Source organism: Aptenodytes patagonicus, chromosome 1, assembly GCF_965638725.1.
Source record: "Aptenodytes patagonicus chromosome 1, bAptPat1.pri.cur, whole genome shotgun sequence".
NCBI lineage: Eukaryota > Metazoa > Chordata > Aves > Sphenisciformes > Spheniscidae > Aptenodytes > Aptenodytes patagonicus.
In genome coordinates, this window is record NC_134949.1 from 137179410 (window position 1) to 137195259 (window position 15850).

General features: G+C 45.1%; 1 protein-coding gene across 2 annotated transcripts; it reads right to left on the reverse strand.

Annotated features, from left to right (window-relative positions):
• Positions 1-6122: 6122 nt before the first annotated feature.
• PRDX4 (peroxiredoxin 4) lies at positions 6123-15251 on the reverse strand. Of its 2 annotated transcripts, XM_076356237.1 has the most exons (8): positions 15011-15251; positions 12189-12306; positions 11061-11177; positions 10360-10482; positions 9587-9717; positions 7883-7917; positions 6657-6703; positions 6123-6311 (listed from the first exon to the last, which is right to left on the reverse strand). In XM_076356237.1, the coding sequence occupies exons 1-8, from the start codon at positions 15249-15251 to the stop codon at positions 6308-6310; spliced, it is 816 nt and encodes a 271-aa protein (XP_076212352.1). In that variant the 3' UTR covers positions 6123-6307. The 2 variants fall into 2 exon arrangements, with proteins under 2 accessions (XP_076212352.1, XP_076212344.1); XM_076356229.1 differs by lacking the exon at positions 6657-6703.
• Between the last annotated feature and the right edge of the window lie 599 nt (positions 15252-15850).

The window sequence follows — 15850 nt, forward strand, 5'->3', positions numbered from 1 at the left end:
GGAAGAAGGCAGGAAGTGGAGGGATCTATTTCGGAACTATGTATTACTCCTGACTGTCTGCAGGTTTTTATCATTGACCCGGTGGTCCTACCTGGGTCACTTTTGTATACCATTTGTAAGTTAAGGGGGTACCAAGTTCTTCCTCTACTGCCTTTTCAGCTGTATTTAAGTGTGAATTTATCATAATTTCTAAATTCAGCCTTCGGGAAGGGATTGGAGAGGAGAAAAAGAGGTAATAGGGTAGGGAGCAAAGTGTGACATCAAAACCTCTGGACACAGCGAAGAAAATGAATCCCGCAAATGCAGATGCTTAGAAGAATTGGTGTGTTTTCAAAGTTCATGATAACTTAATCACGTACCGCAATCACAGTAGTTATAGAAATGTGTGTACAGTCATACAGAATGTGTGTGTATATATATACATATGTAAAAGATATAAAATATATATATAGTAATAAACAGAAAGACATAGAATATGTGCTCGCATATTTTTTACTCGGAGAAGGTAACTCCAAATTGTCGCCCTCTCTGATAACAGGCTAAATGTATCTTCGTTCAAGATACATGCACGTCGCTGTATACCTTTGTGTGTGAGATAAAACTGTTCTCAGATCTCACGCTCAGAATTAAAATATTTTAACATAGTAATTAATGTTGAGTTTATATTGCAACTTAATGACCAACCCGTCACTGCTGTAAGTGACTAACCATTACCACACAAGCCTAAAGGTATTGGTAGAAAGTCCTTTTATTTAGAGTGAACCTATCTCTGTAATTGGCAGTGGCTCTGTAGTGGGAAGTAAATGTTTCTGTGCCCATCGCATCTTGGAATACAGCGAGGAGGAGGAAGTCTGTGGCAGCTGGATTGCCTCCCCTAACCCTCTCATAGTTAATAGTGGTATAAAAGGAGATTTCTGTGGGACTGGCTAAGCTCAGTGCCTGAAAAAGCGCTTTCTTTTAAATGTTTTTATTTTTCTGTGTTTTTAAAAAAAAAAATATTAAAATTAATTACTCCAACTTACTGTAACAGCTTCTGGTAGCCCTTCTTCAAATATGCACGATTCCTTTGCAGCCACGTCGTGGTGTGCAGCATTCTGGGAAGAAGCTTGCTGGAGCTGGTACAGCATGGGCCACTGAGTGAGGGTACAGTTCAAAAACGTGCTCTAAACTTTCTGCATGCTTAATTGGTTTTACTGCACGTTCAGTCCAGCCTTTGTCTGGTGACGGGTTTGGTTGATTGCTGGTCCTCCTCTGAATGCGTTTTTAACTAGGTGTGGGAGAGATTATTTCTTCACGGGCTAGGCACTAGCTAACAGGAAAACAAAAGGGTAAATATTCAGCTTTCGTGAAAGAGAAACTGGGGACTGCTTTTGTGGAAGGTGTAGTTGGATGACGATACCTGCATAGAAAATACACTGGAGCACTTGCCCTGACAGGAGGGGATCCTTGTCCCTGCAGGCCTCCTATCCACGAGGCTGCAGGCACTTCTGGGCATTGGCTGCTCCTTACTCTTTTGTCTTCTGTTACCTAGCAGAAATGGGAGATTTCTGGAGGAGGGGAGCATGGCTCTGGGGGACTGGTGCTTGGGGCACTCAGAAAGGCCAGTGGTAGGGGTTCTGGTCCCTGCTCACAGCGTCGCTTCTTTACTTTACCTGGTAAGTGTTCAGCAGAAAATTCAGGTGCAGTCCCGCAGCAGGGGCCAGTCCCCCGGGTCCTCTGTGTCGGCCAGGCTGGTGGGGAGCCTACGAGGGGGTCGTCTCCAGAATTAAATGCTGCTAAAAGCGAGTTTCTTCTTACAGGCGTCGCAAGGAGGCTAGTGCCAGGGCTCTGCACCGCAGGAGAGGCAGGGCTGGCTGCCTTGGGAGGCAGAACTTTTTCAGAGCATCCGGGGGCGGTGGGGCAGCATCTGCGGGTGTTGTTCAGTGAGGTAGGCTTGCTGGAGTACCCGTCCCAAAGGCGGCGATGGTGGGGTTGTCATGAAAGTTCCTATTGCAGCTAAATCTTTTCTGCTTGGAGAGGTGGCTTTCACCTGCAGGCCTCACTGGTGTATAAAGTTTCTCTTTAACCGTTGAGATAGCGGTCGAGGCGAGTGAGAGGCTTGCCTGAAACAGCAGTGGAAGTTGAAGGCAGAGCGTCTCATTACTATTTATTACTTGCTTTGCAGGAGCTCTTTGCTTTTTCTTTTGAAAAGACAAGTTCACAGTGGCAGTTCCGTGCATCTGCGTTTCACGCACTTTCAAGAGAGGCCCGTGAATACATCCCAGGGTTTGGGAAGCAGAGCTGTGTGAGATTTAACTCTTCCCCTATTTCAAACCTCAGGTGAAGAGTACTGGAAGAACAGACCACTGTGTCGTTCGTTCAGTTCCTGTTCTGTGAGAGGCCGTTGCAGGTGGCACTGCCCAGTCTACCTGAATTCCTCTGAGGTTGCCATGATGTGGATCACCGTTTTCAAACCGGCAGCTGGAAATCAGGTTCTTAGACTCTGCACCAACATTTGAAAGGGTCATATTTCAAGCAGTGCTAAGGATGTCCATTGCAATGTGGACTTCAGTGAAGTTTGCTGGTGGATCTTCTTTCTTTCAGAAGATGATGTCACTTTTTATTTGTTGCCTAAAAAATAATTAGGATTTTAATTTTTGTCCTGCTTGTGCTTATCTGAAGATTTTGCTCCTACACCTGTGCATAAGACATTTCCAGGTATGCCAACAAGGCCATGGCAATCCCTAATCCAAGCACTAGGCAAGAATTAGTGACGTGCATGTGGAAGAGGAGTGGGTTTCTGTACTGCCCCAGCATTTCTTTATCACTAAGGAGTCGGAATCAACTTCAGCTGTTTAATTGAAGCTGCCTATATTTTATCTTTGTCAGCTGCAAACCATAGGTGATACTAAAGTACTCCAGTGTTGCTTAGTCTCCCAGTAACTGTCCTTCAGCTCAGACATATTTTATATGTACTTAATATGAGGCAGACTTTGAGACCAGAGCTAGGCAGCAGTCTGTTAATCGAAACACAGAAGGGCAAAGCAAACCTTTTAAATCCTTTGCCTGCTGGATAATCCTATCCGAGATACTGGTACTACTAGACTCTGATTTTGAAATTAATTTTTTCTTGATGGTTTTGCTGGAAGATCTCAAACCCTCCACATGCTGATTATATAATACAAAGAATTAAACAGCCACGTGAGCCTCTGAAATAGCTATCACAGCATCATCCTTAAAGTTGCGTTATCAATTCACTGCTATTTCACTGCGTTTATCAGGTGTATATATAGTATGTGTACGAAGGTCAGAGAGCATGATTCTTCTAGGAAATGTCAGTTCAGAATAGGGCCTTGTACTTTCAGGAGCTTTATTTGCTCTGTTCATGTATCGTTAGTTTCTAGTCCTGCTTTCTGTCACTCCTTCCTTGACTTCTCCCCGCAGCCGGGGGAACAACCACCCAAGGAAGCGCTGTACTGCTTAGGGCTGCTCATCAGGCTGTTGTATGATGGAGGGTAGTACAAAAATCAGCTGATGACATTAAATGGTACACGTTATCCCAAGGTATGCTGAAAACAAGTTCTCGATAGTAGAGCAAGAGGAAGGCAGTAGCTTTAGTAGGTAGCGATAAGCCAGATCCTCAGCTTGCCATTTGTCTTGCACATCTGCAAATCCTTATGATCCCAAACCCACAGACTTCGGTGTTTCTCCCTCCCCGCCCCCCCGCCGAGTTTCCAATGTTATTCTTCTATTCAGGGATCTCATCTTCTGTCCTTCGGTTTCCCTTTTCCCTGGAGGCGGTGTGTAACTGAGGATCTGCCTTTGTTTCCTGCCCCCCCCAATCTCTCACTTCTCCCCCTCAAATGCCAGCACTTTTGCATTTTTTTGCCCAGTCTTTTCCTTCCAGCATATCCAAATCTCTGTAAAACACCATTCTCTCTTTCCATAGAAATAATCTTTCATTTCAAATATGTAATGTGACATAGCGACTCAGGTCTTTGCTTAAGGAGTATTTCCCTAAGACTTTTTATTCCTATTGAATTGCTTTTAAAAAGAAGTAATTCCTTAGCCCATTCCTTACCACATGCGTTTAGAGGGCTGGGGCCTTCAAATTTGGCACAGCTACACTGCTGCGGACCTAAATCTGCAGCGTTCAAAGTGTGCAGATGGCCTCAGTTTTCTTCAGTCAGTAAGTGTTCGCAGTCCTGTTTTCTTTTCTTGGCTCAGCTTTCGACATCTGCTTTTGTTTGATGCTGTTGCTGCTGTATGTGCTACAGCGATACAACCTGTGGTTTTGTTGCTGCAACTTGCTACTCGCCTGGCTCCGCATGGAGCCGTGGGCTGGATGGAGCGTGTTCAACGCGCGGGTGATAACTCATTTCTGTCTTTATCATTGGCTGGCTTAGTGCCACAGAGGTTTTTGCTGCTGGGAGAGCATTAGGTGTGAAGGAGAGCGACCTGGCTGGAGAGGCAGGCAAAGCCGCTGAAGAAGAGGGCACAAGCGCTATTTCTAAGGCAGACACGGGTGTTAGGTTTGGTTTGTGCCTTGGGCTGCTTATGGATATTCATGTAATAGCTGGGCCTGCATTCGTCACGCTGCGGTTGCTTGGAGTTACTTGAATGTTCTCTGTGTTGATGATGTTTTTGGTGTTTCAGGGTTGATACAGGCTGTAAACAAGATCCCGAGTGAAATTCAAGCGGCTGATTTACAGCCTAGTAATGCGAGAAACCGCCTCTCGACATGCTGCCCTCTGGTCTTTGAGATCACATGGGCTGGAGCAGCACATTGCCAGCCTTTGGCGCTTGGCCTCGGTCCCGCTGTGCCTCCATTACCCTCTGGATGGGATCAGGAGCTCCTCCTTTCCCCAGGCCTCGCGGGGACGGGGCAGGAGGGGGGCTGGGGCTCGGTGGAGCTCTGCTTGCTCTGGCCATGGTTCCCTCTGCCCTAGGCACGCGCTTAGGTGTTACTTCTATCAGAGCTGAAGCAAAAGTCAAGCAGGCGCTTCTGCTCTCTGCCTGCAGTGACTAATCCGGAGAGCCGCTCAATGCTTTCCAAAGTCTACAAAATCAGGTAACTTTACAGTCAGAATGCAGCTGCCGGTCTAGTTCTGCAGAACTGTACTGAAGCGTCTGTGTATAGGGAAGGGAATTGTGTGGTCTGGCGGGGGAAGGGGAAGCAAGTTCTCACGAGCGTGGGATCCAACCAAGAGTAATAACCTAGCGGTGCTGGATTGGAGCAGGGAGGAAGCCTTCTCTCTGGCCTTTTCAAGGATGACCCTGGTGAAGGGCTGACACTGACTTTAGGTGCCATTTTTCCAGTTGCACAGACTCTAGAACACCATGTTAAAAAGAGGGAAAGGTGGAAAGGAGCAAGAGAAGACATTCTTAAGCAAGAGATCTCCATTGCACACAAGTATGAAGTATGTCTTACATGGAGATGTTCTTTTTTCCCTTGAAAGAAGAAATTCATGTACGTGAGCCACAAGAGTTTCTGATGGTCACCAGATATGTCAATACCAATCTTGGGAAAGACTGCAATTACTCCCTTAAAACTAGGAGCCACGGTTAACGAGTGGATCAGCACAGGACACTAACAACTGTACCTCTGTTAACAGTGTAGGGCCAGGGAAAAATTCAGACCGTGTGAAATGGCATTGATCTTATCAGCACACACACTAGAAATAGAAGCATGGAAAAAATTACTGGTTCAGCTCTTGAACCACATGACCTGGCAGAGCTGTATTTTCTTCAGTGCAGTTGTACTGATTTGTATAGTGTAGGATATGTTATTAGTAGTTTAAAAATGTTTTCCAGCTTTGGACAGACTGGAAATTTAAATCAGCATCTGTAACTTCATTTCTGGCTTTTGGGTTAGCTGCTATTGCCTCTGGACTACAGACTAATGTACCGTAACCAGGTGGCTCTTTTCTAGCTGTAGCTCCTAGAACGTGACCAAGCAGACAAGATTTTCACAGAAATTAAGTAATCTATCAACAGCAAAAGTCATGAATCTAAGCCCGAGATGCTAGGAGAAGCAGGTTTTGGGAGAACCAAGCATCTAAACAAGACTTACAGGGAAAAGGTGTTTCACAAGAATATTCTCTGATAACTAATGAGGTACCCATGCTTCACACAGGTTAGACTCCTGTTTAAGCAACAAGACCTTTAATGGTCTACTGCAGTTACATATTGGTCAAACTCGTGAAAGTAACAAAATTAACGAAATTTTATTGGCAAAAATCCAGTTGAATGTGACCTATGTAATTCAACAGAAGCGAGCCTCAGTTTAGTTTATCAAAATACTTCAGTTTTCCAGCTGGATCTGGAATTATCTGCAAGAAAGAAAATGAAAATGTTAGTCTAAAAACAAAGCCACGCAAACACACAAACTATAAAACCAGAACAGCATAGTATTGCACAATATGATGCTAAGGCCAACCCACAAGCAACACTGAAGAGTAATTTATCAGTTGACTTGATACTAGATTACTCTTTACCTCTAAAGGTACCTAACAGCAGTAAGCAGAAAGATTTAACTAACTGGGGGAAGAGAGAGTGCAGCCTACCAAAGGAAGAATTTGGACAGTTGGGAGCACGTCCTTCTATGTTGTTTGCCCCAAACCCCAGATACTTTAATAAATTAACGCCTGTAATCCAGAGTCTTAGAATTTACTTACAGTTCTTCCCTTGGCCACCACACTCTCATGGCTTCCTCTGGTTTGATCTAATTAAATCAAACACATTTAGAAGGCATGGCTACATCTTCGAGAAAGTCTTTTGGAACTGCTCTGCTATTTAAATTATCTGCATCTTTTGCACGGAGGATAAAGAGAATGCTTATGTATGGTTTTAGATCTTTAAATTGGCAGCATTGGAGCTGTTAATCTCGGCATTGTAAGGCTTTTTTAGAAAATATGTTAATGTCATATTATTTAGGTAATCCGTGGTTACAGAGGGCAGAACGTTTCAGTGCCAAAATATGTCTGTTAGGCCAGCCTCTTTCATTTTACAGTCTTAACATCCAGCTTCCCCCACTAAGACACTCTTCTGCTAGCTTGAGAGGGGTGACTGCTAGCCTCAAGTCATCCTGGGACGTTTTCACATCCAGCAAAGAAACATGGTTTAACATTCCACTGTTTTTACTATCAATTACAATGCTCGCTACTCTGCTTAGAGGCTGCTGGGACCTGCTTTTTGTCGAGACAGCTCTTAAACAACAATGCTCTGTCATCACCAGATGGTTCAGAAGAAAGCCACATGCTCAAATAAATGACAGTGATCTCATCTGAACTAGGCGGCTCAGACCTCTAGTGAAAGTTTCATTATTCTGCTGAGGCTTGGTCCAAGCTCAGAGAACACAAACGAGTTCAGTGGGTGTTAATCCGAACCCTAGCTCTTCTGCTTGTAGTCACGTGTAGGCGAGTAGTAACAAAGGAGGAAGAGCTACTGCGCAGCAAAGCAGTGCTCTCTGCTGGAGTTCTGATAGTGGCACACGAGCTCTGTCAGATACTGCGGCAGCCGGGGAACCTGGGATCCACAGTAAGACGCAACAGAGCAAAGAATTTATATGGACAAATAACCGAGAAGATAGGACAAACTCAAGAGTTTCCAACTTCCTCTCATCAGGTGTTAACAGGAAAAAAAGTTTTTGATCACAAACTCATTGCCGCTCAAGAGAGTTTTGTTCATACACAAGGAATTTGAAACAAACGGAATATGTCTAGTGTGAGGGAAACGAGCTCCTAATGAAATCAGTAGTAATCCAAAAGCTGTAACTGTAATAATGTGAGTTTACTCATATCGTCTCGTTGAAAGTTGCAAAGACTTTGGATTTGGCTTTAGTGGAAATGATGACTGAGTGCTTTCTAGTAGTACATGCCTTTAAATATAAACAGTGACTTACTGTTTCACTGCCAGGTTTCCAACCAGCAGGGCAAACTGGGAAAAAAAAAAAAAAGAGACAAAGTTAGTAAAAGTATTTTTACGCACACTTACTTTTGTGGACTTAATATTCTTTTTCTGAACTTGAAGTAAAACAGCACACAAGTGTCACATGTAAATATCTGCAACTATTAAATACGCAGTTTTCTTTATACATGGGATGGTGTCGTAACAGTTTATACCTGATACCACCTACCACTTCTGTTAACTGGAAACCGCGTATCTCTGGATGGGTGTCTATGCCTTGGTTCAATTCTCGTGCCCTTCTAGACAAAGTACTGGCAAAGCAGTATCTGAGAATGAACACCTATTCTAGTAGAAACAAAAGTTTCATGATAAAATTTAGGTGAGCACACAGAGACCTACCTTTCTTTCTTTAAAACCAATGCTAGGGGGAATTTTTTAGCAAAGAAATCAGTTTAAAGATTCCACAAGAGACTGAGTGATTTTATTTGAAGCCTCGCTCAGGAGTCAAGGGATTATAGCATGCGGTTAGCGTGCAGCGTGGCTGAGAGCCCTGTGACCACCTGTACAGCTGCACATTCTGGAGTGAAGCTCTTGCATGCTCAGAGCTCTCCCTCTGAGGCTTTAGCCCAATGAGGTGTGCCATATTACGCTGCTTTAAGGCATACTCTCAGGCAAAATACCACAAATGCAATTAGGAATTGTGGAGAACTTTTTTTCCTGTTCTGTGCAAAGAATCCAAGAAGGCGTCTAGGGAGGCTCTCCTCAGCATTCATGCAAAAGCTGGTGAGATTCCACGTACAGCTGGAAAAAAAATGTGGTACTCTGGAAACACACTGCAGATCAATATTCCATAAGACAGATTTGTAACTAAGTAAGAGAGGTTAAATTTCTGTAGTCAAATGTGCGTAGCCTAAGTATCAGCATTTATCTTTTTAAATCTGTACAGCGGAGCGTAATAATGACTTGTACCTTCAGATAAAGGTACTTTCAAATGCCAGGTGAAATTGAGTTGAAATGGAAGTTAAGCTGCTGAACATGTGTATTAATATTTAAACAAATCTTTAAAACAATGAATGTGTTTATTTAAACACATTAGTTAAAGAAATGTGAAAAGCTCACCCTATGCTTGAACTGGGGGGATAGGAATTCTTGAGACAAAGTAAATGATCTGAAGCCAGTGAAAGCTTCTTTGTCAGGGGAAGATGATCACATAGCACTTGCAAAGAAAACACGAGTCATGGCGGTCTAACTTTCACAGTATCACCATGTACCTTGACATGAAGCACCCTCAATTACTTGTCACAGATCCTCAGTGAACGACACAGGACAAGGATGGCCTGCATCTCAATTATTTTAGTATGTCAAAATGTACTGAAATATCGGGCCCGATTCTTCATGGCCTCATATTTTGTACAGATTCATACTTGTGACAGATGGTACACAATGCCTTAATTCAGACTAAGGAATGCTTTGTGCTCTGCATTCTCATGGGTGTGAAGCAAAATGTGAATTACTACACTAGAAACAACCTATGGAGGTACCAGGACCACAGACTCTTGTAGCAGGGCAATCAAACCACGTCACTCACTGCATGAGGCTAGTCTCTAATGCTACTGAGCACCTTTCTTCCAAAAAGCTACAAATACAGCTTCCAGTCTAAGTAAAACAATCTTCAACATGAAAGTATTTAAAAGAGCACCTTCTCCGTGTTTGTCTGTGTATTGGAATGCTTGTACTAAACGAAGCGTTTCATCCACCGATCTCCCAACAGGAAGGTCATTCATCGTGATCTGTCGAAGGATTCTCTTATTGTCAATAATGAAAAGGCCTCTGTGAAAACATTTTTTTGTGTGTGTTAGGAAACAGAACTAATTACAGTGTTGTGTTTACATACTATTTTATGTCTGTTGGGTGGGAAGAATTTGATCTCTGCAAACACCATACAATGCCCACCACTTCAGAATACCACCAACCTACTATTCTTTACCTGGGGTATCAGATGACACGAGCTGACGGCAAGTTAAAACCAAAAAAGGATAGTTCTTTGCAGAACATAAAACTAAGCTTTGGCAGGCCCTGCCAGGGCGTGTTGCAGATGCTATGACGTTACAGGGATCCCAAAAGCAACTAATCAAGTTTATGAAAGATGTCTCTCTTGAGGCCATTGGTTACCCTTAGACTTGACTCCACTTGGACTTGGGAGTTCCCTGAGTAACTGCAGTTCTGGGGTATTCTGCGTGGTTGCCCTGCCCTAAGTATCTGCTGATGACTGCTGTTAAACAGGATATTAACCTCCACCCCGTTCTGACTCATTATGGCTATTTTTTTGTGTTCTTCAATATATATTTTGTCTCTCAGCATGAATCCCCAAGTAAAAACTGCTCTCAAAGAAAAATTTCAAATGCTTCTTTAGATATAAAGTAGTAAGTACTACTCCAGCAGAACAAAATGAACTGTAACCAAGTGAAATACCTAAGTGCGTGCCCTTGGTCTTCCAGATATACACCATAATCCTTTGAAATTTGGTGTGTCAAATCTGAAAGAAGCGGAATCTTCATAGGTCCAAGTCCCCCTTGTTTTCGAGGAGTATTAATCCTTTGAAAGAAATGAGATACAGATGTATTTCTCACAAAGATTTATATTCTCTACACAAAGTTAAAAGTCACAAGCCAGAACAGTACACACAGAAGGATTTAGTGCAAGTGACATTTTTCTTGTTCTGCACACAAGGGAGATGAATACTATTTATGGCTCGAGCAAAACGTTCAGTAGATCTTTTGCAGTTTTTTGGCCACAACTATTAATAGCGACCTCTTTCTTATCAGTCGTATTCGCTTTATACCAATGTGCTCATGAACTGGGACAGTGTAACGCGTTTATAGATACTTGCATCCTTATCTCTTTTTTTCTTTTGTATTTGAAATATTTTTTGGACTGACACATGGTATATTTCAAGCAGTACATATTAAACAAGCTTCAAAGATAAAGGTACTTTCACACACTAGGGTTAAAAATTTTTACCACTGAAAAATATTTTAAACATCTGTATCAATAGTATCATGCTTTTACACATTATGATATACCTTCGTAGGCTACAAATCTGGGGATGCAGTTCTTCAGCTAAGATGGACCCATGAATAATTTTTAGCAAAAGACAAGGATCAGGTACGTACCATGCTAAGTGAGTGAACTTTGAGTCCACAGAACATGCTACTACTTCGGTATTTATTGCTCTGAATTCTTCAATTCTGTCACTGAAGGCGATTATCTCAGTTGGACATACAAATGTACTAGATAATTTATAACAAGAAAAAGACAAAATTTCATGAGACATCCAGTAAATTCTGTTTAACATAAAATGGTGGATTTATCATAAATGGTTTCAGCTTTTACTTATTTTTTATTGCTTCTTCAAGTATTTAACCAAAATGCTGCCTGACAAATCTCCCAGCCTCAGACTCTAGCTTAGTTACAAACGGTTTATTACTGAAGAAGATTATAAACCTACGGTTGGCTGACAATTGGGATACAAGTGTTTTTACAATTACTTTCTTTTAGACTTTATGAATATTAAATGGCTGCATTTAAGCACAATATGCCAACTTTTTTCAGAGGAACATACTATAATTTCTTGTTACCCTGCATGTCTGCAAATTTTAACTATTTTGACTTGAACTTTTTCCACTACAGAAGAAATAAAGTGATAAAGATCACAATTTCTAGGGCCTCGAAGCTCAGGGCGAAAAGCCATGTTCTTTCCTTTATAATATTAAGGTAGTGATGCATCTCTGTCCTCTTCATTTTGTGGAAAAGAATGGGATTGTCTGGTAGAAAGCTGAGGTGTTTACACTCAACCAGTGAAGTTACTGCATTCTAAATAAAGGAGGGTAATGTTAGATGTTCTTAGGATGTTATGGGAAGAACTTAAAGGGAAAACGCCATCTCTTAATGTTCTACATACACTCTGGAAAACATAGATGGGATGCTGTCTTCTGTTTGCAGCAGCATCATACAGAACGTAAAGGTTGCCTGACGGGGTACTACAGACTGAAAGTTACTTTTTTGTGTGGAGATACAAATCAGTAGACACGCTTATTAGGACAAAGATTGTGTTACAATTTTACCAATGCATGATAAAAACACAAATGCAAAGAATATATTTTCTTCTGTCGCTCCTTTCTTCTCCCCCAAACCCTGACCAAACAAAAAAAACAAGACCTCAAAAAAAGAGAAAAATTAATGAATTACAAGTCTAGCGTAGCTGCACTCGGTCTTGGTATGCCTACAGGGGTCTTACTTACAAGTCAAGAGGATAGAAGAAGAAGACAAGGTATTTTCCTTCATAATCTGTTAATTTCAGCTCTTTAAACTCTCCATTAATGACTGCTGTTCCTTCCCAGTAAGGTGCTGGCTTGGAGACTGAAATACAAAGAACGTTCAATTAAAAGTCAGAATACAAAGCACATGTTCAAACAAAGCTGTTCACTAGCTAGCTTGTGTGCAAGGACAACTGTTCTTCCTTCGGCGTGAAAAACAACCTACTGCACACAGTTACAAAATGAAACTTTCTTACCACTTTCAAAAGCTCACAGCTGGCAGAGGTTACAGGATAATGAAGAAATGGTAGGTTTCAGTACACAAGGAAAGTAAATAATTTGACCAACTTGTGCTTATACATGAGCCCTTTGAATCACTGGTAATCGAGGCCACACAAACCTTATCTGGGCACATTGAACAGACCACGTGTGCACTACCAGCTCATGGCAGAACATCTGTTAGGCTGAAGGGGAAGCTGTTTAGGATTGCAGGAACCCTCGCTATTTTGTTATGAACAGCTGTTGTGAATCAGAAGCCTAAAGATGGTTCAAATTCATATTGTTACTTTTTAGCCATAAAAACCTACTTGGAATTCAAGTCCACAAAAAAATACATGCTACAACACGTTTAGAGACAAATGCCTAAAAATGCAGTGTATATTTGTTAAATTACAACTCTTGAGCAAACTGTAACTTGAAGATAGTTGTGTTTTAAAAATAATCCAATTAAAACGCATGAAATGTATTTATTATTCCTATCAAAAGGGATTAACCTTGAATTTAAAATACTAAAAGTGATTCTGCCAGGTACTATTTTCATAGTAATGTGAGTTCTGAGACAAAGGGTAGGTATGCTGGAGATAGAAGGTGATCTGAATACACTTGTGATGTCAAGGACATGGACCCCCAGGAACTTGGGGAAATGCTGCCGAGATAAATATGTAGAATCTTAATTATTATCTGAATGATGGCTGCGTCGTTATCTCTCCTTTTCTTAGAACAACCCAGAGCTGTAGAATATAGTTGGTGAGGATCTACAACAAGGACTGCAAAAAATGCCCCAAATCATCAGACACATCGTGCCCCTGAGTGGGAGGGCAGCCTGCTTTGGTTTCACTTGGGACAGTGAACCCACAAGGGACGCAGCAATACAAGTAGAGAGAGTCAGTAGGTATGACTGATAATTTCAGTTTACATTTTTTGAAGAAATGCTCTTCTTCCTCTCAAGTCTTCTGCAGAATTCTTTCTGACCAGATTTCAAGCTCCAGACTTCTAACTTTTTTTCATTGAGTCTTTCTAGGTATGGGACTGTTTTCAAGTGAGAGCAAGGATTAATCTTCAAGTTATTTTGAGCTGTCCACAATGTTTCAAATGTTGCTCTTTACAAAATAGTGACACCCCTAATCTAATCTCTTTGCAGCAAAACATTCTGTTCAACTGACCTTCAGATTACTAGGGAGAAGGAAAAGAAATTAAGTAAGATATGTTGTATCTTGACCCATTTTAAAATGAAGGTGATATTTTTGGTTTAAAAATACTTGTCTAAAATGCTGTAATAACTTACATTACAAAGGGAGGAAAACCCAAATAAAATCGGTTACACATATCTTGACTGGTTTTCCATTTTTCTCATAGCATCGTTTTGCAAACGTTTCTAATGGAAGTTATGCCCTGGCTTGGTAGAGGAAAAGGATTTTAAAGCTGTAAATTCTCCCAGCGAAGATCGTTTCTACGCGACTTCTCCGTTCTCTGTTCTGCAGAACGGGACTTTTGGAGAGCATCAGACCACTTGGAACAGGTGCCCCTGAACATCTCACTGCGACTCAATTAAAGATGTTTGCACCTAGGTCTGCCATGAAGTATTTAAATCACAAGGGAGCACAGGCACAAAAGCAAGTGACAAAGCAAGCCCAGTAACAACCGGTAAACATTACGAGCGGCGACTGTTCGGTATTTCTAACCACAGCCTGAGCACGAGTTATGCGCTCAGCATGAGTTAAGCTTCCCTTAACTCGTTTGCTATTTCTGGAACCACAGACCTTGCTAAATGTCTGTGAAACGTTAAACTCGCTGCCAATCTACCACCATGAAAATGTGGGTCTGGAAGGGACGGCGGGCCTTCCCTCCGTCCGTCCCGAGGCCTGCCCGGGAGGCCGTACGCACGCTGCTACGGCCAGAAGCCGATGCGGGGAAGGGAAGGCATTCGGGAGCCGCGGGGTGTGCGGCGGGTGCCACTGCCGCAGGGACACCTGCGACCAAAGCGCGACGGTCACCCGGCGGGAGGGCCGTGCGGGGCCAGGGCCTGCTCTCGGCGCAGACGGCGGGCAGCGCCGTCAGGCCGCCCTCAGGGGAACGGCCCCCCGCCGGGGAAGAGCCGCGCCGCCGCCGGACCCCGGGGGATCCCAGGAGGGAGGGACGGAGGGAGGACCGCAATCCCGCCCCGCCGTGCTGCCCCTGCTGCGGCGGGCACAGGGCGCCCCGCGGCCGCCGACCCCGCCCGGCGCGGAGGGCCAATGCGCTCCGCCTGACGTGGCGCTGCCCCCCGCTCTCCCGCTCCGCGCCCGGGGAGACCGCCGGCCCCCACCCCCCCACCCGCCCCGCGGCCGTTAACGGCCCCGCGGCGCGAGCGTAGGCGCGTTGCGGGCACCTCCCCCGCGCCCCGGCCCCGGGCCGCCCCTCGGCGGCAGCGCGACGAGGGGCGCCCGTACGGCATCCCCCGCCCGGAGGCGAGGCCTCTCCTCTCCTCCCCGCCCGCCGCCCGCGCGTTCCCCGCTCCCTCGGCAGCCCCGGCCCCGCCCGGCACCTACTCTTGGCCTGGCTGAGGTGCAGCGAGTGGTCGGAGACGGGCACACGAGCCGCCTCCCCAGGGTAGACCTGCCCCCCCGCGTAGTAATGGCACTGCTCGTCCCCCCGCTGCCGCGCCGGGCGCGGTTCCTCCACCTCCGCCGCTTCGCCTCCCAGCGCCGCCGCCAGCAAGAGCAGCAGCAGCGCGGAGCGCCGGGCCCGCGCCCCGCCGCCCGCCCGCAGCCGCCGCCGCGCCGCCTCCATAGCCCGCCGAGCGAGTGCACGTCCCCGCGGCGCGGCGGCGGAGGGGCGGCGGCGGGGAGGAGCTTGGCCGGTCCTCTCGCACACGCTCTCAGCCGCACGGCCAGGCCCCCCCGGGGCCGCTCCCCGCCGGGCCGCCCGCCGCCCCGCGGCGGCGGCTGCGTGAGGAGAGGCGGAGGCCCGGGGCCCGCCGCGCTGCCCTCCGCCCGCAACAGCCGCCCCCAGACCCTGCCTTTCGGTGGGGCTGGGCGCTGCCTGCCGCCTGGGCCCTGGGGCCCGGGCCGGGCCGTGCCGGCGGGGCTGTGGCCTCATGTGCCAGCCGCCTCCGGCCTGTCCCCTATTTAAGCCCCGGAGGAAATGGTAAATTCCGTACATCTCTAGAGAAAAAGAGAAAAGAAAAACACGTGTATGTGGAGAGAGAGCGTGTGTGTAGTCCAGCGTGTGTGATTGCAGAAGGAAACTCTCTGCCAATATGTGAGATTTCCCGCCTGGTATCTCTCTTATCTGTGGCAGCGTGGCTTCTGTGGGCATTTCATCACTCACGGTCGCACCAGCCTATGCCAACTCAAGCTTGTATGTTCCGGCCTAATGAATACGCGAAA

What these genes read in the sequence shown, in the direction of transcription:
- PRDX4 (XM_076356229.1), bottom strand. Translation starts at nt 15,251, where the DNA reads ATGGAGGCGGCGCGGCGGCGGCTGCGGGCGGGCGGCGGGGCGCGGGCC. An exon ending in GCACCTCAGCCAGGCCAAGA is followed by an intron (nt 12,307 to 15,010) that starts GTAGGTGCCGGG and finishes TTTGTATTTCAG; the next exon opens with TCTCCAAGCCAGCACCTTAC. An exon ending in GACCAAGGGCACGCACTTAG is followed by an intron (nt 9,718 to 10,359) that starts GTATTTCACTTG and finishes ATGTTTTCACAG; the next exon opens with AGGCCTTTTCATTATTGACA.